This window comes from Sorex fumeus, unplaced genomic scaffold (genome assembly GCF_029834395.1).
Source record: "Sorex fumeus unplaced genomic scaffold, SorFum_2.1 ptg000029l, whole genome shotgun sequence".
Taxonomy (NCBI): domain Eukaryota; kingdom Metazoa; phylum Chordata; class Mammalia; order Eulipotyphla; family Soricidae; genus Sorex; species Sorex fumeus.
Window position 1 is genome coordinate 18,895,331 of NW_026606086.1, and position 25,871 is coordinate 18,921,201.

At 58.9% G+C, this 25,871-nt stretch overlaps 1 protein-coding gene across 1 annotated transcript; it reads left to right on the forward strand.

The window, feature by feature from the left end:
- The first annotated feature begins 10,919 nt into the window (after positions 1 to 10,919).
- LOC130024687 (keratin-associated protein 4-9-like) lies at positions 10,920 to 11,531 on the forward strand. The gene has a single exon (XM_056115382.1). The coding sequence runs from the start codon at positions 10,920 to 10,922 to the stop codon at positions 11,529 to 11,531; it is 612 nt and encodes a 203-aa protein (XP_055971357.1).
- The last annotated feature ends 14,340 nt before the right edge of the window (positions 11,532 to 25,871 follow it).

The window sequence follows — 25,871 nt, forward strand, 5'->3', positions numbered from 1 at the left end:
GGCCGCTGACCTTGCGGCCGCGCCGTCGGGCCCTGCAGGCCGGCTCAGGCGGCGCGCGGCCGGGGCGGCGGGCGGCGGGCCGGGCCGGGCATGCCGCGGGCTCGGGGAGCGCGGCGCGGCCGGGGCGGGCGGCCGGCAGGCGGGCGGGCGGGCGGGCTCAGCGGCCCGCGACCCCGGGGGCGCGCCCCATCGGGCGGCGGGGCCGGACGACGCGGGCGACGGCGACGGCGGGCGGGCGAGCGGGCGAGCTCGTGAGGAGGCTCGTGAGGCGGCGGCCGCGGCGCCCGGAGCGGATAACAACTGACGTACTTCCGCCCGGCCGCCCGCGCCGGAGGAAGTGGGCGCCGAGGCCGGGCCCCGCCCCGGCCCCGCCCCGGCCCCGCCCTGCCCCTTGCGCACCGGGCGCTGCCACGCCCCGGCCCCGCCCCTGCCGTGCCCCCGATCTCGGGCGGCCCCGGCCCCGCCTCCAGTGGGCGGGCCTCGAGGCCCCGCCCCGCGCTCCGGGCGGGCGTCTCTCCACGTGCGGGGTGTGGCGCGGCGGGAGCGCGACCCTGTCACGGGGCCTCTGCGCCCCTCGGGGCAGATCCTCGGAGGGGAGCGCGGGAGCAGAGAAGTGGGGCGTCTTGCCCAGCCAGGCACGTGGGTGGGGGCACGCGCTCGGCCTCACCCGACGCTGGGTGGTGGGAAGTACTGAGCGTCCTCATTCTAAGCCCCCGATGGGGCCAGGGTGGGGTCTAACGGCCCCACACCCCAGACCCCGACGCCCTCCCAGGCGTGCAAGTGGGGGGATCAGGCCTCCTCCTCCCACACCTGCACACCCACATCCTGCTATGCCTACGATACCAGCCCCTCCGCGTACAGGGAACGGCCTGTACAGCCACCCGCTTCCCACCGCTGGGCCTCCCCTCCCCACGTAGGGAGTCCCAGCGGGGGGATCCTGACCTCAGGTTGGCAGCGGAAGGCAGGTGGAGGCCAGCCAGGAGGGGGGCTCATATGTGTGAGACCTCCTCTCAGCGCTTGTCCAGGCAGGCAGGTCCTGGGGTGGTGCAGCTGGGGTGGGACAGAGACTGTCCCGAGCAGGAGGAGACTGACTTGGGGAGTCGGACTGGAGAGTCGCCCAGCAGGGAGGCAGTTGGCGCACCAAGCCTTGGGCGGGGAGGGGGCTCAGCTCTGGGCCGGCTTCTGAGTGCCCCCCCCTCCAGGGGTGTGGGCTGGAACCTCCTGGCCCACAGACTTTGGGCACCCTCTTCTCTGGAACTGTTTCTGGCCCTCCTCCAACTCTCTCTCACCAAAACACACCCCCGTTTTGTTATGAAAACTTGCACTCCCCAGCAGCCTCCCTTTGATTTTTAAGAGCCTCATTAGGAAGACACAAAAGCCCAAAGCCCAGTCATCCCCCTCAGCCCCAATTTTCCTGTGAGGACTGAAACCAGAAACTGGACCTTAAGGCACTACCCCCTGCTCCCCACCCTAGGCCTTGGGGAGCTTTTTCCTTGTTATTATTGTTTCCTTATTATTATTGAGGGCTTTTTCCTTATTCCTTTCCTACCGACCTGCCCTACCCCAGGGAACCACACCATCCCCTGGGGAGAGAGGCGAGACAGGGTGGTACCCGGCTGGCCCCTCTGGCTTTCTTTTTTAGTGAAGCAAGATAGTGTTTTGTTTGAGTTTGGTTTTGGTTTTGGTTTGTTTTATTTGTTTTGTTTTTTGCTTTGGGGCACTTCGGAATTCCTGCCGGTGCTCAGAGAACCATTCGGGTTGCCAGGGATCTAACCCAGGTTGAGGTGTGCAAGTCAAGTGCCCTCCCTGCTGTATTATCATTCCGACTCCAAAGATAGTTTTTATGGGATGAAACTTAGAAAAATGTGAGGAGAGAGAGGAAAAAGTTCATATTCAAGAGAGAAGCTGGGTGTCTCCAGGGCAAGCAAAAATGCATAAAGACCAGCAAGCGAGAGACGTGTTCCAGGGAGAACACGGGCCTGAAGAGCAGGCCAGCACTCATTCCTGACTCCCCCACCTGGTCCCCAGATCCAGGCTCCACACTGGGACACCTCTGGGAGTGGGGGCGGGCATGGAGGCAGTGTGGTCCTGAGAAGAACTTGCTGGGGTCTGAAATGGGCGGCACTCACACAGCCTCCTGTGATTTGGGGGGATGGGAATCCCTAGTGGCCAGGCTCCTGGCACCTGGTAGGCAATGTAGGGGCCCTGCCCTCTCTGGAGCCCCTCCTCCCCGCTCTGCCTTTGGGGCTTGGGAATTTGCATTTTAAATCAGCTAGGAAGCCGATCTTGAGGGTGGAGACCCCCCCCCCAACACTCCCACCAGCCTCAGCAGGCACCTCAGGGCTCCCCACCCACCAAGCTGCCCACCCCAGAGCCTCTCACCCCTCAGGGCCTAGGAAGCCAGAGCCCTAAATTCTGCCACAGCCACGGCGCCAACAGTCTCCTGCTGGCATAGTGCCCTGCCATCCCCAGAGCCTAGCGCTTGCTCTCCTTGCTCTCCGCGTGGCCTGGGCTCTGAGCAAAGCTAACTGCTATGAACGGTGTTCAGACTCATTCTTCTCCCGCTTGGCCTCAGGCCCTCTAACACACAGCGCTGCTTTGGGTTCAGGGGCTTTGGGCTTGTAGGATGATAGTCACAAGTGTATGGTACTAGGAGATCCCTCTAGGCTCTGCCTCCTCCAGAGGTTGCTGAGGTGTCTGGCCTCTTCCCAAGGACGCCCCCAGTCCTCTCACCTGGCCCCTGGCCGAGTTCCCTGGCCTTGGGTAGTGTGGGAGGGATGGGCCATGACAGATGAAGCACACTTTTGGTGCTGCCTTCACTCCACTGCATGGCCCCTGTCCCTGGAATCTGTCCGGAGCTGATTGAAATTTGGGGTACTCCAAGGCCACATGTGCCCTCCTCCAAATCTGCTCCCTCACCAACCCTGTCTTCCTGGTCAGGGTAGTGGGGGCCTGCAACCCCAAATCTGGCCCCCTAGCTCCTGCTTCCTGTCATAGGGGTCTGTGGTTTGGCGCGGGCGACTGCCCATTTGTCAGCCAGCGTCCTAGCCTGACTGAGTGCCTGGTGCTGGCTGCCCACCAGGCGGACGGGCAGGAGTGGGGACCTGATGCTCTGCGCCCCCTGAGCTGTGCAGTGCGCTCTCCCTTGCAGGGGAATATATCCTCAGCTGGGCAGCCACCCTAGGGTTTCTGGCTTCTCCCTGAGGCCCACAGAGAGGACAGTGTGGGGGAGACAGGATGAGGAAGGCCTCCTGCACTTTCGAGGTCACTGGAAAGATGAGTCCAGGCCTGGAGATCCCCGTGCTTGATGACAATGTTGCCATTGCTCCAGTTTGCAGTCTGAGGGTGGAGCAGATTGGGAGCCCCCGGTGCAGACTGCAGACGGTGCAGATGGGGTATCAGGACCACCTGGGTCCTGGCCATCCCCCCCTCCCCAGCACCTTGAGTCCTGTCCAGAACCTGAGGTGGGGCTACTGTGGTTCAGCTTCCTGAGGGGGGGAAGGGCAAGTGCAGAGCTTGGAACCTTCTCATTCCCACCCTGGGGGGCTTTCACGGGCCAGGCCTGGGGGCCCAAACAGAGGGAACTCAAAGCTGCCCATTCTTGCCAGTCCCTGCAGGGCAGAGGGAGTGGCAGGGCCAGAGGGTTGTGAGATCAGCTGGGGGTGGGGGGGGATGGAGGGAGGGTCCGGCTGTGAAGTCAGCTGGGGGACCTGCACAGGAAGGTCAGGGAATGGGGCTTGCTGAGGCCACAGATGTGCAGGGTCCCTCTGCCTGGCTGCACTGGGTGGGTGGGCGCTCCTCTCACGCCCAGAGGCTGTAGGAACAAGTGAGGGGCCTAGGGCCTGCGGTGGCCTTGGGCGCTCCACCACCCAACCCAGGAGGACAGCCTGGAACATTCAGTGCGGGAGGAAGTGCGTGGGCGGGAAGCAGGAACTGGGTTACCCAGACTCCCCTGTCCCTGTTGGGAGCCTGAGAGGACCTGGGGGGCTGAGAGGGCAGGCAGGGGCAGGGCGCTCCAGGGAAAACTGGGAGTGTGTGGCACCTGAAACTCCGCTGAGAACCTAATGTGGGAGCTCCAGGTGGGGCACATAAGAAGTAGACAGAGGGGCTGGAGCGATAGCACAGCCGGTAGAGCGTTTGCCTTGCATGCGGCCGATCCGGGTTCAATTCTCAGCATCCCATATGGTCCCCTGAGCACCGCCAGGAGTAATTCCTGAGTGCAGAGCCAGGAGTAACTCCTGTGCATCGCCGGGTGTGACCCTAAAGCAAAAAAAAAAAAAAAAAAGAGGTACACGGAGCATTCCAGCTCACCACAGGGGTGCAAGGAGGAAAGGGGCCCTGAGGGTCCCTGCAGAGCAGGTTGGGGACAGGGAGACAGGTGAGCTCCCGGGCTGTGCAGGAGGTGGGGGGTGCAGGCACACATTGGGGAGTTGGCACATGTCCACCTGTCCTATCATCTGGCTCGGGCATGATGTGATAGAGACGGGAGGAACTGGGGCTCCCAGAAGCGGGGGACTTGTAGAATGTTCCTCCGAGAAGGCGGGTAGACTCCCCACTCAGCTCTGCTCTGGACTCACACAGTGCCCCTTTTCCCCACGCACCCGAGGAGCCCGCTGGATCTGGATCAGGCGGAGACCGTCTCAGACCCTCAACTGAATCCACGGAAGAGGGACCTTTCAGGCTGGCCTCTGCCAGGTCTCCAGAGAGGCCGACACCACAGTCCCGCAGGCAGATGACTGCAGCCGGACGGCCCATCTGCAAGGATCTTTCCCAGCCAAGGCCACAAATGAAACACGACCAAAACCAGAGTGTTGGCTTGGACATTTACGATTGCAAGGGCTGGGGTCAGGTAGGGCTTGATGCAGATGTTAAATCAGTCCCCAGCTGTCCCATGCTCGGTTAGTGCCTTTCTGAGCAGATCTGCAGAGCCTGGGATGTCACCTCCCTAAAGTTACCACCTGAGCCTTCCTGAACTGGGGGAAGGTGGCAGAGACTCATCCGCCAATCTGAGGAGGGTGAGAGAGGCTGAGGCTGCGCTCATGAGGAGTGCAGTGGGGGACAGGGGGTTTAAGAAATCCATGCCTCCTCGGGTATGACCCAAAAACAAAAAAAAAAAAATGAGGCTGGAGTGATAGCACAGCAGGGAGGGCGTTTGCCTTGCACACAGCCGACCCAGGTTCGATTCCCAGCATCCCATGTGGTCCCCCAAGCACAGTTAGGAGTAATTCCTGAGTGCAGAGCCAGGAGTAATCCCTGAGCATCGCTGGGTGTGATGCAAAAAGAAAAATAAAAAAAGAAAAGAAGCAAAAAAAAAAAAGGGGGAGGGCTGGAGCGATAGCACAGCAAGTAAGGCGTTTGCCTTGCACGCAGCCAACATGGCCGACACAGGTTCCCAGCATCCCATATAATCCCCCGAGCACCGCCAGGAGCAATTCCTGAGTGCATGAGCCAGGAGTAACCCCTGAGCATTGCAGGGTGTGACCCAAAAAGCAAAAAAAAAAAAAAAGAAAAGAAAAGAAATCCATGCCTCCTGAGGGGTTCTTGGTCCCCTGCACCCAGCTTGGTCTCTGACAGTGCCAGGGGGCCTCTGCAGCCTTTTCTGACTAGAAGACGAGGCCAACAGTCCCCAGTAAGGCTGGCCAGGCCCATGTGCTGCCCTCACTCGGTCCCCAGAGGAAGGGACCTGAGGAAACTCCGGGCCTCAGTTTCCTTCTCCTAGCAGGAGAAAGCAGGGCTGCACCATCAGACTGCTGGGACTCAGTCTGAGGGTGGCACTTTGGGAAGGGGCTCAGGAAGTCCAGCCCTTTCCTCTGACTCCCAGGTCCCACGGCACACGTGGATTCCCCGGGTTCTGGTGACAGGGCACATTGGGGACAGCCCCCTAAAACATCCTGCAGAAAGTTGGGTGGGGCAAGGGGCAGCAGGCGTGGACACTTAGTCATGCTGGGCCTACAGGGGAGGACAGGGAGGAGTTAGGGGACCCCATGTGGGCAGGAAGCGAGCAAGTACCCCAGGTCTCTTTCCCTGGGAGAGGCCTCCCGGAGGCCCGGACCTCCGCCTCCTCCCTGTCTGTCAACCCTTTGGGTGACCATGAGGGGCATAGGTGGCCTGGCCTTGAAAAGTCTGTCACTGCGGAGGCTGCAGTTAGATCAGCAGATGGGGGAGGGTCAGCTCCCTGCGATTCATAGGGTCCATGAGCCCCCCAGCTATGGCCAGGGCACCCAGTTGTCCCCACCAGGACCCAGTATGAATGTGGCTCTCTGTGCCACACCGTCCCTCTCACCTAGCCTGGCCACCCCTGCCCAGCTACCCTCTGGTCTCCATAGCAGGTGACCAGACACGGTCCTCTCACCCCTCTACCCCACTAGTTTTGCTTTTGCAGGCAGTCAACTGTGGCCCATCCACCCAAGGGCTCAGCCTGAATCAGGGCTCTGCAGGGCACTGACCTGGTTCACGCAGGGCTGGGGTACTTGGGGGAGGCCCTTTGGGGGTGGGAGGAGCGGGAGCTCAGCCCAGAGCATAGTGAACCCCAGCAATGAGAGCCTGGTCATGCCGCCAGCACCAGTGATTTCTGCCTGTGGCCAGAAGGGGCAGCCCTTCCCCTGGGCTGTCTTTGCTCGGAGCCCTGCAGTTCCCCGAGGGTCCCCCCATACTCTGTCCTGCCCGGGAGGAGTCCAGGAGGGAGCAGGGGCACCTGGGGCTCTGAATGTGTGCGGGGTTGGGGGCCCAGCCTGGGCTCCGAGCTCTGGTGCATGAGGGTCTTCTCTGGGATTTCTCGGAAGTCCTGCTGGCATACTCCCACTGCCCTCTTCTGTCTGAGGGGCCTGATAATCCAGGATAATCTTGTTCTAAGGTCAACTGATTAGCAGCTTGAACTCCGCCTGCAGCCTTGATCCCTTGCCTGTAACCCAATCTTCCACGGGCTGGATCCCGGGACCTCAACTTTGCTCCCATGCTGCGGAGACCACTTTCCACCTGCGGTCCCTCTTGGCTCAGACTGACTCAGTGCGACACGTCCTTAAGCAGTCCCCAAGGCCACTGCTGCTCGGACCGCCCAGAGAGTGGAGCAGGGGCTGCTGAGGTCCCGTTTAGCAGCCTGGCTCTCAACGTCCCCAGCTGCCAGGAGAGTCCACAGACCTGGAGTCCCTCCCTGTGCTCATCATGTAGTGCTCCCGCTAAATGCGCCCCTTGCTCTGTGCTCCTGCTAAGTGTCACCCTCCGCTCTGCCCCTAAGGTGATAGAATCAGTGTTGGAACATGGTATGCCTGCAACAACTGTATTATGAACAACTTTGCAAATCACTGTGTCAATAAAAATTAAAAGAAAAAATAGAAAGTAAACAATGGGTGAGTTCATCAATCACCCTAATCACACAAGTATTTTGCTTAAAAAAAAAGCGTGATGGGGGCCAGAGCAATTAAACAGTGGGTGGATGCTCGCTTTGCATGAGGCTGGCCTCGGTTTGATCCCCAGCATCCCACATGTCCCCTAGACACCGTCAGAAGTAACCTCTGAGCATCACTGGGTGTGACCCCAAAATTTTTTTTTTAAATATCTATCTGGGGAGTGATAACACAGTGGGTAGGGCACTTGCCTTGCATACGGCAGAGCAGGGTTCGATTCCCAGCATCCCATATGGTCCCCCAAGCGCCGCCAGGAGTAATTCCTGAGTGCAAAGCCAGGAGGAATCCCTGAGCAACGCTGGGTGTGATCCAAAAAGCAAAATAAAATAAAATAAAATAAAAATTTACCTATCTGGAAAAATTAAATGTACCCCTCCCCCAACCTCTTTCCCACCCCCGTGCTCCCGTTTCCCTCCTGCACCCCAGGGGTCTACGTTGCTGCTGTCCCTCTGCCTTAATCATCACTGGGCTGGGCTGAGTCACTGTCCTCGTTCTGGAAGCTGGGCAGTGGCTGGCAGCACCTCCTCTCCTGCGCTCTGCTCCCCTCGGGGCTCATGGCCACTGAGCAAGGACATGCAGTCCTGCCCACAGGCAAACGTGTCTCTGCTTGACCCTCAGTGAACTTGGAACAATTTGGGGGGGGAGGGGGTCGGGGGCACTCCAGGCGCTGCTCAGCAGTTACTCCGGCTCTGCGCTTGGGGATCGGTCCTGCAGTGCTCTGGGGGCCATGAGAAATGCCAAGGATAGACCCAGGTCAGGCACGTGCAGGCAAGTGCCCACCTGTGGTACTATCGAGCTGGCAGAACTTGAAACAATTTGTCTGATGTTCTCTCCCACTGCCCGAGGGCCTGACAGGCCTAGAAAACCTCCCTCCTCTCTGGCTGCTGCCTGAAGGGACCAGGCGCCCAGGGCCGCAGCTGGGCCTCCAGGTGTGACCTGACTCCATCCCTGGCCTGAGAGGCACAGGCCCAGGCTCTACAGCTTGCTGGGCTCAGGTTTGGGGCGAGGGGACACTGCTGCCTTGGGGGTGATGTGTGGGCAGAGGTACCTGGAGCTGGAGGTGGCACCAAGGAGGGCAGCCGTGGGCCGTCTTAGGACCCCATACCCTCCTGTTCTCTCATGGGGGGCAGGGCTGGGGAGCACTGACACACCCCCCGGCTGGCCAGTAGCCCCAGGGCTGCACGGACCCTGTTACAGTGGGGGTGGGGACATGACACTAGTCAGGCTGGGCCCGCCTCTGGGAGTTGGGGTCACTGGCCTGGGAATGGGCATCTGGGGTCTGGCACTAATCATAGCCCTGTTCAAAAAAACAAAGGTGGGGCTGGAACAATAGCACAGTGGGTAGGGCATTTGCCTTGCATTCGGCCAACCCAAGTTCCATTCCCAACATCCCATATGGTCCATTGAGCACTGCCAGGGGTGATTCATGAGTGCAGAGCCAGGAATAACCCCTCTGTGCATTGCCGGCTGTGACCCAAAAAGAAAAAAAAAACTAATCATAGCCCTATTTCCTGGGCCCCATCAGGTGCCTCCCTCCACCCAGATCTGGGAGGCCTGAGGTCAGAGTCTCAATCTGGGTGGTCCTCACAGCCTCAGCTGGTCAGCAGCTCCTCCATAGGCCAAGGGGACACAAAGACCACTCTTGTGGTGATATGGGCCAGCAAAGGTACCACTCCACAGGGAAACTGGGGGCAGTGGGTAGGGCACTACCGCCCAGTCCAGCAGGGCAGGGGGGTGGGAGGCAGATGGGGGGCAGTGAGGTGGAAGGGGGGTGGGAGGGAGCAGGGGGCGTGAACAGGACAGGAGAGACGGGGTGGAGGGCTGCAGGCGGATGGGGTAAGCAGGACAAGCAGCGTGAGCGGGCCGGGATGGCAGAGCCTGAGCACCTCTGGAGCTGGCCCTGCTCCAGTTCTCTGGGCTCCTTCTCCAGCCCGAGTTTTGGGGACAGTGCACAGAGCTCTTAGGGATACCTGTGCGGTGCTGAGTTAACAGCCAGGAGCTCTGGGGCTACCTCCAGCCCCACCAGCACAAATGGCCAGGTGCTGCCCTTGAGGTAGTGCAGGAGAAGCCCGTCTCATCCAGCCCTCTGTCCCACCTGCCCCTCCACTGAGCCCCTCCGCACATAGGTGCTCCCGCTGTGCTCCATGCTGCCATGCCTGTGTGCCTACTGACATGCGTGTGCGCGCACAGTTGAGCAGTGGCCTGGTTCTCTGTGCAGGCCTCTGTCCGGCGAGGCCAGAACAAGCAGGCTCTGTTCTGGGGAGGCTGGCCTGACCCACACTGGATGTCTTGGCATGATTCCCGCTGGGGGAGGACTGGAGGCTGTGAAGGCCCGGGGTAGCTGCAACCCAGCCCCCAGAGGAAGGAGGAGAGGCAGTGAGGGGGGTGAGGGTTCCGTAGCTGCAGGGGGCAGGCAGTGGGGTCTCCGGACAGATCCCTAGGGCTACCAGGCTCCTTCCATGCAGGGCACTGCCAGGCAATGGTGCCCGTGGCTGCACACATCACATTCTGCCCTCTGAGACGTGCTCCCTGCCCACACTTCAGGCAAGCCCCTGTGACAACAGCCTTTGTCTCCAGGAGGAATGTGCTTTCTAGAAGATTCCGTCCTGAGAACCCTGTGAGGAGCCGGGGAACCTGCAGTGAGTTGAAGTTCCCAGCTGCATCCTGATCGGTGAGTGGTAGTGTTGGCCTGGAGCAGGGGAGCTTTCCAGCCCAGGGCCGGCTGGGAGGCTGAGGCTGGGGGGGGGGGGGGGGGGGGCTGGTTGGGAGGGGGGTTCTTGCTGCAGGGCCATAAGCCTAGGACTTCTCCGTGGGCACGCTGAGTTCTCCCACAGCACGGGTGGAGGGTCTTCAGCCTCTTCCAGCTCCTGGTGCTGCATGACAGTGCTGGACTTTTGTGTCTGCACCAGGTGCCTTTGCATCCTGGTCTCTGAGGGAACCAGCTTAAGGTGCCACAACCAGGGAGACCATCTTTTACTAATTGTGGATGTCTGGAGCAGGGCACCGGGGGGCCGTTCAGTGTGAGGCCTGAGGGTGCTGTGGTCTGGGTGCCATGCAGTATGAAGATCAAACTCCGGGTCCCATGCAGACAAATCGTGTGCCCGGCCCTGTGAGCCACCCCAGCCCTGCGCAGCTGCCTTTTAACTCATCACACTCAGAGCTTTGCAGAGAAAGGACGTCGTGGCCTGGGATGGGTGGTAGAGACAGGGGATGGGACAGGAGGCGGTGGCCTGGGACAGGGGGGGTGGGGTGGGGCGGGGCAGGGGGTTGCAGCCCGGGCTGCTGTGCCCACATGGATGGGTCCTCACACCCTCCTCACGTACACACAGGAGCGCCCCACAGGATAGCTCTGGGTCCCGGGGCAAGGTGCAAGTGCCCTGCTGCAGGGCCGGCCCCCACTGCCAGGCTCCTAGGGAGGCGTCTGCTCCATAGGACTGGCAGCCTGGGCTCGGCCGAGGCAGGCGCTTGTCCAGCTGGTAGCCAGGCCTGCCTGCAGCCCACAGGTACCACGAGGACATGAGTGATGTTCCTCTCCTGAAGCAGGAGGAGCACCCAAGCCCGTCATCCTGCAGCTCAGAGTCAAGTGTTGGCTGGGTGCTGCTGAGGTTTTTTGAGTGCTGCCCAGTGCTGCTGAGTGCTGCCGAGTGCTGCCGAGTCCTGCCAAGTCCTCCCGAGTGCTCCCAAGTGCTGCCGAGTCCTGCCGAGTCCTGCCAAGTTCTGCTGAGTGCTGCCGAGTGCTGCCGAGTCCTACCCGAGTCCTACCGAGTCCTGCCGAGTGCTGCCGAGTGCTGCCGAGTCCTCCTGAGTTCTACCGAGTGCTGCCGGGTGCTGCTGAGTCCTCCCAAGTGCTGTCGAGTCCTGCCGAGTCCTCCCGAGTCCTGCCGAGTCCTCCCGAATTCTACCGAGTTCTGCCGAGTGTTGCCGAGTCCTCCCGAGTACTGTCGAGTCCTGACGAATTCTCCCGAATGCTGCCGAGTCCTGGCAAGTCCTGCTGCCGAGTGCTGCCGAGTCTTCCCGAGTCCTACCCCGTGCTGCCGAGTCCTTCCGAGTTCTATCGAGTGCTGCCGGGTGCTGCCGAGTCCTCCCGAGTACTGTCGAATCCTGACGAATCTTCCCGAGTGCTGCTGAGTCCTCCCCAGTCCTGCCGAATCCTGCTGAGTCCTACCGAGTCCTGCCGAGTGCTGCTGAGTGCTGCTGAATTCTCCCGAGTGCTGCCGGGTGCTGCCGAGTCCTCCTGAGTCCTCCCTATTGCCGTCGAGTCCTGCCCAGTCCTCCCGAGTGCTGCCGAGTGCTGCTGAGTCCTGCCAAGTCCGGAGAGGCCCAGGCGAGGGACCTCTCTGTGCATAGCTCGGGCGGGAACAGCCCTGACTCGGGCCACGCATCCCTGCCGACGCGAGCTCCTGTGTGGAATTCCAGCTTCTCAGGGTGACCTCAACGCCGCATGCCAGAGGTAGCCCTGAGCGGAGGGCTCCGATATCAGTGCCCCCAGCGGCTCCTGAGCCCCTAACACTGCTTTGCACCGCCCGTGCCTGTCTCTGGGGCTGGGAACCATGGCGTGGCCCCGGGGGCCTCTCTGGGCCGGTGGCTGGGAAGGGACAGAATGCTGACAACCGGCCCTCAGGCTGTCCTCGCTGTTGCGGGCCACGGCTCTCCGTGTCCCGAGTCACAGGCGAGGAGCCAGGGAACCAGCAGGCAAGACGGTTGCTCAGTCCCCCAGGAGCTGACCTGATTCAGTGAGACTGCAGGCGAGGGGGCAGAAGGTGTGTCCAGGTGTTCAGATAGGGACAGGCATACTGAGATGCCAAGCACAGGGTGTGCTGGGTGTCATAGGTGTGTGCACTAGAGTGCTTAGGAGCGCACAGGCACGTGATCAGAGGTCATCCAGGTAGGTGCAAGTGTGCCAGATGCCCAGACTTCTGGTGCCCGACTTGTAGTGGTGCTGACAGGCCTTGGGAGCTGACGGAGCTGCAGAGGGACCCTCTCCAGCCACTCCGGGACCTCGGATTTTTCTGGCTTTGTTCTGGAGTGCCCTGGAAGGGATGATCCCACACTGCCACCTAGCAGTGTTCTGGGGCAATCCTGGCACCCCCCCCATAAGCACCCCCAGTCTTAGCCCCAGCCCCACACCCCTTCCTCCCTGGTGTGAGGAAGTCCTGGTTTTGTGGGTCCTCTCTGGGGGAAGGGCCAAGGATGGCTCAGTGAGGTCATGGAGGTTAGGGTCAGGGGTGTGCATGACCCTTGCACCAGTGCCAGAATGTGGATCCTTAGCCAGGGCCCGTGGGTGCTGGGCTGGACCATCCGTCCCCCGGGCCTGGTCTTCGAGGCATCTGGTCAGTCTGAGCAAAGAGCCCAGAGCAGCTGCATCTCCACCATTGATCCTATGTTACCTCTTCTCCTGCAGAAATTCTGCCTCTGTGGCATGTGGGGGCCACCGCCCAGAGCAGTCCGGCAGCATCGTGGAGAGGAGAGAGGGATGGTACCACTGATGGGCTGCCTGGTCAACCTCTGCCCTCCACTCCCCTGCGGCCTTGGAGGCTCAAGCTTGGCTGCCCCAACCCGTGTCCCCATACCCCTATGTTACCAATACCCTGTATCCTCTCTCCCAACTTCCCACATTCTCTGTCCCAACACCCCAGATCCTCTATACTCCCTCTAGGGTCATCTCTGTGTGTGGGAGGGGACCGTGTGTGTGTGTGTGTGTGTGTGTGTGTGTGTGTGTGAGTGGCTGTGATCTGTGTGTGTATGTGGGGGGAACTGAGGGTGTGTGTGTTGGAGGGGGCTGGGAGATGCAGAACTGCTCTGGCCACCAGGTGGCAGTAGTACCCTGGGCTGGGGAGAAGGCAGAGGCCAGCTCAAGGGGCTGGGCCTGGGGGCTCCTTATCTACCTACCCTAGGCAAGGATCAGTGAGTAGAGCATGGGGTGCAGGTGAGCCGCCGACAGCGCTATACTGAGCCCCTCCTGGTCATGTCCCCTTCATCAGGACTCACAGAGATTTTGATAGGTCAGCACCAACTCTGTCCTGGCCCTGAGCCCGGAGCGGGGACGCCTCCTTGCCCGGGGATATGACCTCACACTCACCCCTCCTGGGTAGTCAAAGATGGAGCCGCCAGGGCTGGGGCCCCCAGTCCCAGACACTGCTCCTTGCTGATCGGTCAGCCAGTGGGGTCCCCAGGAGCTCACGGCATCTGCAGCCTGTGCCTGCTCTCATGAGACCTGGCAATGTCTCTGCAGTGGGCAATGGCTCAGCCCAGAGCTGAAGCTGCGGAGATGGCTGGGAAGGGCTGCAGGCCACCTTCTTGAGTGTTCTCAGCAGTGCCCATACTCCAAGCACCTGGGCACATGGGGCTTTCAGTCTGAGCCCTGGACAGCCGTGCCAAAGGGATTTGGGTTCTACACGGGACCCACACTCCTCTCTAACCCACAGAAGCTCAAAAGCAACCGGATGAGGCCCCAGGCCAGCAGAGGCGCCACCGGTGTGTGTGGCAGGTGCTCTGTAGCAGGAGCCAGGTGAGCAGCGCTGTGGCAGGGGAACGGCCCTGGGTAATGCACCTCCTCGGGGCAGGTGTGTCGCAGGGCCCACACCCTGCTCCAAGGGGGTTGATGCCAGAGGACCCAGCCCTTTCCTCTCCATGGAGGTGCCTGCAGGGTTGGGAGCTGGCGTTTCTTCCTCACCCCAGGGCCAGAGGAATCCCTAGCCCCTTACTTGGTTCTGAACTGAGCTATGGGAAGTCCAAGTCTCTGGAGCTGTAAAGGGATGAGAAGAGGGGCTGAAGAGATAGTACAGCAGGGATCAAGCCTGGGTCAGCTGCATGCATGATTTGATCCCCAGCACCCCACACGGCTCCCCAAGTACCGCCAGGAGTGATTTCTGAGTAGAGCCAGGAGCCATCCCTGAGCACTGCCTGGTGTGGCTCCAAAAACAAACAAAAGAGGTGAGAGGAGAAGGAGCTGGATTCTTTGATCAAACAGTGATCAAGGGGCTGGAGCGATAGCACAGCAGGTAGGGCATTTGCCTTGCACGCAGCCGACCCGGGTTCGATGCCCAGCATCCCATATGGCTCCCTGAGGTCCCCTGAGCGCTGCCAGGAGTAATTCCTGAGTGCAGAGCCAGGAGTAACCCCTGTGCATCACCGGGTGTGACCCAAAAAGCACAGTCACAGTCACAGTCCTCCCGTTGTTCATCGATTTGCTCGAGCGGGCCCAGTAACGTCTCCATCATGAGACTTGTTGTTACTGTGTTTGGCATATCAAATACATCATAGGTAGCTTGCCAGGCTCTGCCGTGTGGGCGAGATACTCTCGGTAGCTTGCCAGGCTCTCCAAGAGGGGCGGAGGAATCGAACTCGGGTCGGCCATATTGGCTGCATATAAGGCAAACGCCCTACCGCTGTGACTCAAAAAGCAAAAAAGCAAAAAAAAAAAAAAAACAGTGATAAATTTGCTAGCCATGGACAAAGGCAGCTGCAGATGCAGGGGCTGGTCAGGCTGCCCACGGCTTTCTCCAGAGCCTCCCGCTCTTACCTGTAGGGCTGCTGCCCAAGGCACAGCGGGCACAGCCCGGGTCTGGCACAGCCGCCCGCTGGGCCCTTCCTTCCTCCTGGCAGTGCTGCTGCCTCGGGGCTCAGCCGGAGCCGTGGCTCTGCTTTTAATTGAATGTGGAAGTCTGCTCCATCCAAGTAGCGCTGTTATTATTGGGTGGTGAATTTCAAGTAACATAAAAATTAAAATTCCCAGTGCTGCTCATCTGCAATCATCAAGCTCATCTCTGTTTGCCACTCGGGGAATCACGTGCTCACAGAAGTCATGCTAATGGGTTCAGAAATGTAATTATATGTATAATTGGAAATATAAACTAGCTGTGTCTTCTGAGGGGCTGAATGTGACTGTCAGTGGCAAGTGTCTGTGTACATGTGTGGTGTGTCTCTTTGCACATGTGGTGTGTCTGCACATGTGTAGCGTGTCTCTGCGCACGTGGTGTCTTTGCACACGTGTGGTGTGTATGTGTCTGGTACATGTGTGGGGTGCATGTCTATGTGCTGTGTATGTGTGTCTGCACACACATGTGGTATGTAGACCTTACAGGCATGTAGCATGTGCTTGTTTGCATGCATGTGTGTACACATGTGTTTAAATGTCGGTGTGCACATGTGTTCTGTGTGGGTACATTGCAGGCATGTGGTACATGCTTGTTTGCATGCATGTGTGTCTGTGCACCCATGTATGGTGTGTATGGCTCTGTGTACATGTGTTTGCATGTCTAAGTGTCTACATTGCAGGCATGTGGCATGTGTTTGTCTGTTTGCAGCTGTCTGTGTGCTTCCCTGCACTCATCCAGCAGTGAACCAACTGAGTGAACCGACTCTGGGTCTCACACCTGCTGTCAGGTGAGAAGGCAGAGGCTCAACCTGAGGAGTCGGTGCAGACGGACATCTGGGATAGCACCAAATGGATGCCCACCCCCCTCCGAGGAAGTGGTTGTTTTCCAGGGAAGGGCCTCTCCAAAGGAAGTAGATGCTTGTGCCAAGCTGGGCCCCTCTGAGAGGAAGTGGACACTCTCCTGGGCTGGGCAACTCCAAGAGGAAGTGGACATTTACTGCCATGTCCTCTCCTGCTCTGGCTTTTTGAGGCCATGTCCAGCCAGGAGCACAATGGCTGCCGGAGAGGTGGCTGGCTGCTGGTTGCCTGGGCAACCTCCTGGCAAACCAAACCCCACTTTTGTTCAGGCCTTGCAGGGAGAGGTGGCTGGTGGTTCTGACCTTGTGTGTCTCTGGGTTGGCTGCCAGAGTGGTGAGCACTGAGCAGCGTTCCCTGAGGCTCATGGAGAGTGAGACGAAGGCAGACGGGTGCTGCCAGGGGGCAGAGCAGCAGGAAGTGAAAACTGGACTTTGGGGATTTAGTTTTAAACACAAATAGAGATTTTTAGGAGCATTTTTTTACAGAAAACCGGGATAATGGTCAATGTTGGTGTGGACACACTGATTCAGCTTCTGTGAGGGCCCTCCTGGGCTGTGACTCAGGGTATCATGTCAGGATCACGGACAAAAGTGTCACTGAAAATCCTCCATGTATGTCACACCTCACTGTGGTGCCTGCTCTACAAAAGAGGAAACTGAGGCAGCTGAGCTCTGAGTCCAGAGTCTGCAGTGCTGGGACAGTGGACGGAGGCCTGACCAGGGGATAGCACTTCCACACCTGCCCCCATGCTGGAACCAAGAGGGAGTGTCCCATGGGTCCCCGCATGCAGGGTCTCTCTGCAGGGTTCTCATCTCTGAGTTGGCAGCTGTAACACACCGGGGTGCTGGGACAGGGGCCTTCGGCCCGTGTGAGAGAGCTGGGAAGAGAGTTAGCCTAGAGCAGCAAGGGGAGCAGTTTCCCAGCTCCCGACAGCAGCCGTGCCTTTCCGGTGTCTTCTGCCTCCCAGGCCGCTGGGCTCTGCTCTTCTGGGGCCTCGCTCCTCACTGCCCTGAGCTTGTACCCAGGAAAAATAGCCGGGCGGTCCCCCCATACCCTCTGCCCCACCACCTTGCCCTTCCCAAAACTGGAGGAGGAGGAAGTCAGGGACAGAGAGCCCAAGGCACCTGGACACAGGCAGAGGCTGCAGGGGACGCCTGCCTCTACGTCCTTCCTGCCTGGGGCCCACAGTAGGCTCTCAGGTCTTCAGTGAGGGGGTGACAAAGTCAGCGGGGTCATAGCCCCGATGTCGAGGAGCCCCTCTGCCCAGCGCGGCTTCCTTGGGTAGCTGTGACTTCCCCACTCCTGTCCTAGGGCCCGCCTCCCTGGAAGGGGGTCACCACACTGAGACCAGCCTGGGGGCAGGGCACGAACCCACTCACTGCTGGATGCCAGGGACAGGTTCCATGGTTATCCTGCCGCTCGGCAGCCTGGGAAATATAGTCTTTCTGCCTTTGAACTCTCTGCCTTGTGAGCCGCCTAGAAAGATAGGGATATGGGGTGGTGATGGCTCAGACTTCCCCAGAGACCACGGCCTGGGACCTGTGAACAGAGGAAACAGAGAGAGGAGACAGCTGGAAGGCAAACCCAGGCCTCCCCGAGCCCCTGTCCCCAGACAGGAAGGGGGGCTTCTTGTATGCTCCCCACTCGTTGCAGCCAAACAACCAGGGGGCCCGTCTTGCTGGCATCCCTCACTTCCTGCCAGGCCTTCCCAAGGGAACCCTCTGCAGCCCCCAGCCCTGTGCAGTCTTACAAATGCAAGCACGTTTGTGCTCCAAGGCAGGTCTCCTGGGTTCCTCCAGGCTCGGCACATCCGCTGCGCTGAGCCCTTTGTACACTTCCACCTGCCACCCCCCAGGCCTGCATCCCATAGCTGACCTGTGGGGAGATGGCCCCATGGTGTGGGTACTTCCTTTCTGTCCCTCCAGAAGTGCCAGGTGGTCTGTGGGGGTGCTCTTGGCAGAAGCTGCTCTCCTCCTTTCTTTTTTTGTTCGCGTTGTTTGAAGCAAGCTGTTCTGTGTCTCCAGAGCATATGAAAGGAAGCATGTATTTTGCACACACAGTTGCTCCTAATCTCAGGACCCAGCAAGTCAGTCTTAGTGAGCAGACATCCAAGGATCCCAGGCGCAGGGTCCAGATGGTGGGGCTGAAGTGGCGGAAGCTGGAACGTTCCCCGCCGGCAGACACTGTGTGAGCAGCTCTGCCTGCTGGGAGGGCGGCTGTGAAGCGTGGGTGCAGGGGACATGTACACCAGGTCCCTTGACTCCCTGCTGGGGCCAAAGTGGTTCCTCGTGCAGACGTGACAGTTGAGGTGAGTGCAGCTGAGGTAAACTGCAGTGGTGGGGCACAGGCAAGAGGGACTTCCCAAGGGACATCAGCCCTTTCTTTTCTTTTCTCTTCTTTTCTTTTCTTTTTTTCTTTTTGGGTCACACCCGGCGATGCACAGGGGTTATTCCTCGCTCTGCACTCAGGAATCATTCCTGGCGGTACTCGCTCGGGGGACCATATGGGATGCTGGGAATTGAACCCTGGTTGGTCGTGTGCAAGGCCCTACCTGCTGTGCTATTGCTCCAGCCCCGGCATCGGCCCTTTCAAGTGGGTTCCAGGCAGCCCCAGTCAGGTGATCTGGGGAGGGGCGGGCTGGCTACCCTGGACCTTTCCAGGTACTTAGTGGCTGCTGCCCCAGCAGGCAGGTGAGCTATCCTCCTGTGGACTGGTCCACAGAAGTCAGCACAGGGATCCAAGGTCTGTCCACTCCTGGCATGAGTACCTCTGTCAGCTCCAGTTGTCCTCTTCCCGTCTTGCCTTCAGCTTCTCTCCTGCGTGTGGGGAAGGCAGGGAAGGAGACTTAAGACTCGGACTCGTGACTCTGGACATGTCAAACGCCGACCTGCTGGCAGGAAGTTGGGAGATTTAAATTCATCCATGGAGAAACACAAGGCCTTGTTCTGTCAGCCATGCCAGCGTCTCTTCTACTGGGGCTCAGGCAAGGACTCGGGTGGGAGAAGGAGGTGGGTTTACGGGCTCCGCCAGGCCACAGTGCATGTGCTCAGTGCACTTTTCATGAAGAAAGAGAAGATCTATGAGGTCACATTTCTTTCACCTGCCAGGGAAGCCGTGACCTCTAGTGTGAGGTGCTCCGATCAGCAGATAACTGCAGGCCAGACCCCAGGCACAGAACCCACTGAGCTGACCGTGCTCCTGGAACTGGGGTCCTGGTGAGGGGACAGTCATGCCTCTTGTTCCTGGCTCAGCAGGCACAGCCTTCTGTGGCTCCAGCATCCCCTCCCCCCATTGGCATCCTGCGTCCAGAGTACTGAGCTGCCTGAGTGAGAGTGTCAGAGCTCCCTGCCAGTGTCAGAGCATCAGAGCCCCGGGGACACTCAGGAGCCAGTGAGGGAGGTTTAGGGACATTGCATGGAGAAGAGGCTGGGGTCACCTCAGCAGATTTGCCAGGAGGGTCCTCACTGCCCCTGGAAGAAGGGGCTCCCACCCCCAGGCCACAGGCCTGCACAGTAGCTGATACCCTCTCCAGTTCTTGCCCTGCATGGAAGACCCCCAGGCCCTCCTCTGGAGAGGCAGCGTCCACAGCAGCCCTTCCTCCGACTGACCTTTCCACGTTATCCCTTGCTTTAACCTCTGCAGGCCATGGCCCAAGTGCAGGCCTATCTCCTTAGCTGTTCATTTTAGGGTGTTCCAGCCACCGCCCCGAGACCTCACACTACTGAATTATACTTCGAAGAGTGCCAGGTGAGGCCACACCTGCGATCCGAGGGTCGGGCTGCAACATTCAAGTCCTGGGGGACTCAACTCAGTCCAGATTGGTCAGCAGTGACCAGCCAGCTGACACCATGGACCCAGGGCAAAGCTGCGTGAGCCACACAGAGGAACTGGTTCTACAGGGGCATGGGGCCACATGGCTATTCTGCTGTGGGGGTGAGGCCTAGGGGCAGGAGCAGGCATGGTACAGAGGGTATGGAGGCGCCCAGGGGCTCTTCATTGGAACATTTCAGTAGGGAGCACCCTTCTCTCAGGGTTCCCTGTGCGGGGTCTTGGGTGAGAGACATGCGGCTGGACCCGAGCCCTCTGGTGGAACCGGAATCCTGGCCTCCGGAGTTCTGAGAGTGCCCTGCCATGGGCTTAGCTTTTTTGGCTCTTGAGAAAGAAATCCGCAGGACCCAGAGCCTGGTGTGGGTTCATTTTTCAAAAAGCTGATTTGCTTGCTCTGGAAGCTTTGTCCACTGGGCGGCTTTTTTGTTTTCGTTTTTGGGCCATACCCACTGGTGCTCAGGGCTGACTCCTGGCTCTGTGCCCTGGAATCACTCCTGGCAGGGATCAGGGACCATATGGGATTCTGGGGTTGGCTGTGTACAAAGCAAGTGTCCTCCCTGCTGTACCAGCTCCCTGTCTCCCTGGGAGGGTTTTGTCCAGCATTCCTGCTGGAATCTTCAGGAGGGCGAAAGACTTAGCCTGATCCCCTCCCCTACCATGTCAGGTCTGTCTCTGAGGTTGCAACCCAAGACCTTCGTGTGGGTGGTAGTGTCTGCTACCCTAGCCCTGCACCCGCCCTCCACATGTCACCTCAGGGTGCTGAGGCTTCTGGGTGTGTCCAGGTGAGCACGCAGGTGGGACACGATGGCCAGCTTAAGGCAGTTTCAGTTGTGCATGGGGCAGAGCCGCATGTAACCCCAAAAGACAGACAGACACATGGCCAGTGGCCATGTCTGGAACTGGCTGGCTTTGAACAGACATGACAACGTGCTGAGGGAGCCACAGAACTGGGAGACAGAAGCACAAAAGAAGATCACCGTGGGTCTGGAGTCATAGCACAGTGGGTAGGGCATTGTTTGCCTTGCACGCGGCCAACCCGGGTTTGATTCCCAGCATCCCATATGGTCCTCTGAGCATCACCAGGAGTAATTCCTGGGTGCAGAGCCAGAAGTAAGCCTTGTGCATCGCCGGGTGTGACCCAAAAATCAAAAAAATAAAAACAAACTAAAGAAGACCACTACGATGCTCAGCAGCCAGGAACAGCGACCAGAGAGGCTTGGAAGCACTGTCTCAGAGCACCGGACTGTCTCTGCCGGTCAGAGCCGAGGATGAGCTCCCCAGGCTGGCATGAAGGCAAAGCCAAGTCCCCCCAAAGACATGAATCTCAAGGGAATTTCCTTTGATCAAATCGTTAAGAAAATTATATGTAGCGCTGAAATGAGATAACTGTTATTACAGCTTGGTTAAAAATTATTTGGATTTAATTGATCAATTAGATTAAATTATATAGTAGTGAGAGTTGGCAAAACCCCAGTCCTGCTCGAGGATGGAGCTGCTTGGAGCCGCGCAGATCATTGTAAATGAGGCTTCAGTGAGGAGCCTATCTGTGATCTCTTACAGCTGGTGACGCCCACCGTGGCACCCACGTCCAGGAACAGCCTCAGGCGGCCCCGCAGGGCACCACTGAGGCCCAGGCACCCTGCGTGGCCCAGAGCTCTTTTGTGCTCCCCAGCTGCAGGTCCAGAGACCAGACCTGAGGGACATGCCAGGAATGTCCAAACCTCTGTCCACAGGACCCCTCTGCCACGTCATCCTTGTCTCAGGAGACCCTTTCCCGTGGCCCCTGACGCAGAGCAGCAAAGACATGGCAGTGGGTTAGAAGGCAGTGCCAAAGGCATCTGGGACATGCCTTGAACCGACACATGTGTGTGGTGTGTGTGTGCATGTATGTGAGTGCAAGTGTGGCTCTCCTTTGTACATGTTTGAGTGCTCATGCGGGTGCTGTATGAGCTCACTTGTTCATATGTGCCAACATGTGCTCACGTGTTTGTGTGTGCTGTGTGCTTTGTGAGTTCAGGTGTCCAAGCTAGATTTACTCAGTGTTCATGTGTGCTGTCATGTATTTAGATATTTATGTGTGCAGACATGTGTTTATATGTTTATGCATGATGCATGCTATAGGTGCCCACGTTTGTTGTGCTGACTTGTGCATACATGCTCATATATGTTGACATGTGATTGCATCTTCAAGTGTGTTATGTGCTCTATTGCTCATATGTTCACGTATGCTGGCATGTGCTGGTGTGCATATAGGTACATGTGTGGTATGCATGTGCTAATGTTCTGCATGGGCATGTGTGTGCATGCAGGTGCATGTGTATAGTGATATGAAGTGTTCACTGGTGCATGTGTGTGGTCCTGTGTGACCCTGGTGCAGATGTGTGCTGATGTGCACATGGTTGCACATGCATGTGTGTGCATGCAGGTGCATGTGTGTGCTGGTGTACATATGGTCACACATGTATATGTGTGTGTGCAGGTGCTCATGTGGGCAGGAGGAACTGCTGTAGCAAAGCAGCTTGATTTCCGGAAGCGGGCCTGGCGCTGTCTGGAGTGCTTAGGGAAACTCTCCACTCAGTTCCGATGTTTGGTCCCCCTGCAGGGTCTGATGAGCTTCTCCCAGGGGAGCGGAGCAGCCTGTTGGGGAGATGCCACCCTGCATCCTGACCCAGCAGCACAGGCTCTGTGTTGGCACTGGAAGTGGCACTGCCCCTGGCTCCTACGTTCAGCTCTAGCCACTGGGACTGTGGCTGCAGCGGACCCCCCGTGGAGTCAAGACTCCATCAAGACCTCCTGCACTCGAGTGGGGTCCCCTGCAAGAGCACCCCTGGCTCTGGGGTGCGGTAAGGTGCCCTCGGTTTCCCGAGGCAGCTGGCGCCTGTGTCCCTGTGGACCCAGGCGAACAGAGAAGGAGTGAATGGCTGTGACTGGGAACAGCTTGCTCCTGCCCACTGGACCAGATGATAAGGTAGCACAGGCTGTGTGACGGTGCTCTCCCGTCTGCATCCTGGCTGTGCTCCAGGGCCCGACCGGGGTCCTTCCACCAAGGAAACAGCGAAAGAGACTATGGGAGAGGGAGGGGTGTCAGAGGTGGCGACATCTGCCAAGCAGGGACAACATCCTGGGTTCCGCGTCCTAGGACTCCACCCCATCACTTTCTGACTCTCTCTGTCTTTGTCTCTCTGTTTCTGTCTCTTTGAGTCTCTCTGACTCTCCCCCACCCCCCGTGTCTCTTCCTATCCTTCTGCAAGCACACACGTACTCTCTCTGTATGTGTGTTCCTATCTCTCTCTGTCCCTCTGTCCCTATGTCTCTCCCTGCCCTCCTGTGCGAGGGCGCGCGCGTGCGTGCACACACACACACACACACACACACACACACACACACACACACACTCAGTATCTCTCTTTCCTCTTTCTGTGTCCTCCCCGCCCTCCTGCATAGAGTCTGGGATCTCTTAGCTGCTTGAAATAGGTGGTTCTGGGTCCACACACGCCAACTCTCCCGTTGCTACTCCCGTGTGTGTTGTAAGCTCTCATCATCTGAGGGCTAATGGGCTGTGGGTCACCCACTGTCACATGGCGCATCAAGAGTGGCACCCGCGGTTAATCCACCACACAGAGCCCCACCTGTCTGATGAATGCGAAAGTCATCAATATGTGCTGCCTGAAGGTCAGACTTGGGATCCTGGGGCTGTGAGCTGCCCTCTTCTCTGGGCAGGAGCTGGAGCAGCAGGCCAGTGCACACAGAACCACTCATTGTCCGCATCGCCTCCCTCCAGGCTCTCCGGAATTGGCCGTTCCCACGGTGCAGCTCTCAGAGGCTCTCGGATAGGGAGAGGAGCAGAGGCCGGGACCCAGCTCCTCCATGGATTCAGTCTAAACCAGAATTCAGTGCTGTCACTTTTTGCCCTCTATCCTCTGTAAGTGGCTGCATCAAACTTCAACAGGTTGGCCTGTGGGCCTATAATTTGGGGATGTGGGAGGGTCAGGAAGAAAACCCCGACTGTGGACGGCTGCTGTTGAGAGCAAGTCACCAGGCGCCATCCTGCTCTCTACCCTCAGACACTCCTCTGCTTATGGGTTAGGAGAGAAAAGCAGTCATGTGGGGCTGGGTGGGCCAGGCAGGTGGTGCGGGAGGGCCGTGGCAGGTGGGGTGGGTGGGCCGTGGCAGGTGGAGGAAGGGTGGGCACACGGACCCCCTGCTATTCACCTGGACCCCCTAGTCCTGACTTGCTTGCCAGGGAGCCGAGGTGGTATCTGTCAGACTGACAAGCAGGATGGGCTTGAGAAATTCTGGGTCTCTGTGCCAAGGGGAGGTCCAAGTGAGTGCAGGCTACTCTCTGCTTCTTACGAACACTGAGGAGCCAGTGCCCCCCAGCAGGGGGTCTCCTGAGTCTCCCTTCAGCCTCCTCTGTGCAGTTGGTCAGGGCCCCTCCTGAACGGTTGTGGCTTCCCGGGTACCATCTGTGATTCAGTAGGACCCCGTCCTGGTGACCAGCACAGGGCACTGCTGGCACCTCCCACAGCTGTCCGGGGCTCTGTTGGGGAAGGCACATGGGGTGCTAGCCACCAGGGTGCCATGAGAGGGTTTGTTTCTCCTCCCACAGCTCAGACCTATCTCGCTGCAGTATGATGGATTTACATGAGCAGGACAACATTTTCTCCTGCAAAACCACTTGAGCATCACTTTCAATAAACGTGTACTGAAAAGTGGCTGATTTTTTCCCTTCAGTGTAGTGGCTAAATAAATTTGATTCTGGAGCCAAATTGTCTGGGCTAGCATTCCAGATCCGTGCTCTACCATCCTTGTGACCTTGAGCCAGGCTTTCTGCTTCTCACGGCCTCAGTTTCCACAAGAAACTGAGGTAAACGAGATCATCCTGCTGGCTCGGTGAGAAGGTTTCTGATGCTCCTCACCAGATAACAGCTGAGGAGAGACCTAGAGCACTGTCCGGCAAACACACTGCGTAATTGCTGCTGTTTGCAAGGCCCTGGGCTGGCACTTTATACGGAAACACAGTATTTCCTGGGAAGGAGCATGGGGACAGCTATTTATCAAAGGCAGACCAGGCGCTCACACTTGCTGCATTGTAGAACTCCTTCTGAGCAATAATTAAAAGCGGAAAACTCCAGACTCTTCTCAGAACAAGCAATTCATATGCTAAACACACTGTGGACAGCTGTTCTCAAGACCCAATCACAGGGTCCTTCCTGGCGAGGAAATTCCTGAGAACAAAAAGAGTGAAGAGATTCGGGTCCCTCAGTCCTCAGCAGATGCTACCAAGGGGCACGTGACGTCCATGCTGCAAAGGCTGGTATGTTTGGGGTCAGGGTCTGAGAGGAAGGAATTCAGAGTTGGCAGACTCTACATGCACAGACAAACAGGCATGCAATACATGTGCACACATACACAGGCACACGTGCAAACACACATGTGCACACACGGACATGTGCATATGCATACACAAACTCATACACACATGTACAGGGGCACACATGGACACAGCACAAGCATACAGGCATACACATGAACACATACACACAGACAGGCATGTTGTCTGGAGACCTTGTCTTGTTCATCTCTTTGCATGGAGGTCCCTGCCCAGAACCAGCTTGGGACAAGGTTTAGCTGTTGCTCGGTCACTTACTGCGTGGGCAGCAGCGGGGCCGAGAGACAGGGACGCCTCACTCCTGGGAGTTTTCATGCCCTTGGTGGGACTTGCGGTTGACCACGGGGAGCAGAAGTGGTTTTGTGGTTTTGTGAGAGTGTGAATCAGGGCTTGGACCGGCTCAGAGCAGGTGGGCAGGGGTGGCGGCCGATGCAGGGGGGGGGGGGGGAGGCGCGCCCTGGCTGGTGGCTGTCCTCGGGCCATGAGGCCTGTCCACCTGTCCTTGGGCTCAGCTTTCCAGGACCCCGCCCAGAGCGGCCGAGGACCCACTTGGCAGGAAGCGTGCCTGTCCCTGCCCCGCGGCCGCCGCTGCCCGGCCGTTCCCGGTGGGCAGGGCGGGCAGGGCGGGCGTCCTTGGGGCGGGCCTCCGCGGGCAGGGCGGTCCCGGCGAGGCGGCCCCGTGCCTGCAGATGCGCGGCCGCGTCACTGCGCCCGGCGCCGGCGCGTAGCGGGGCGGGCGGCCGCGCCGGGCAGCCGAGCCGCTGTCCGGCCCCAGGCCGCGGTGCTGAAGGGA

Coding starts and splice junctions, on each gene's coding strand:
- LOC130024687 (XM_056115382.1), top strand. CDS start 10,920: ATGAGTGATGTTCCTCTCCTGAAGCAGGAGGAGCACCCAAGCCCGTCA.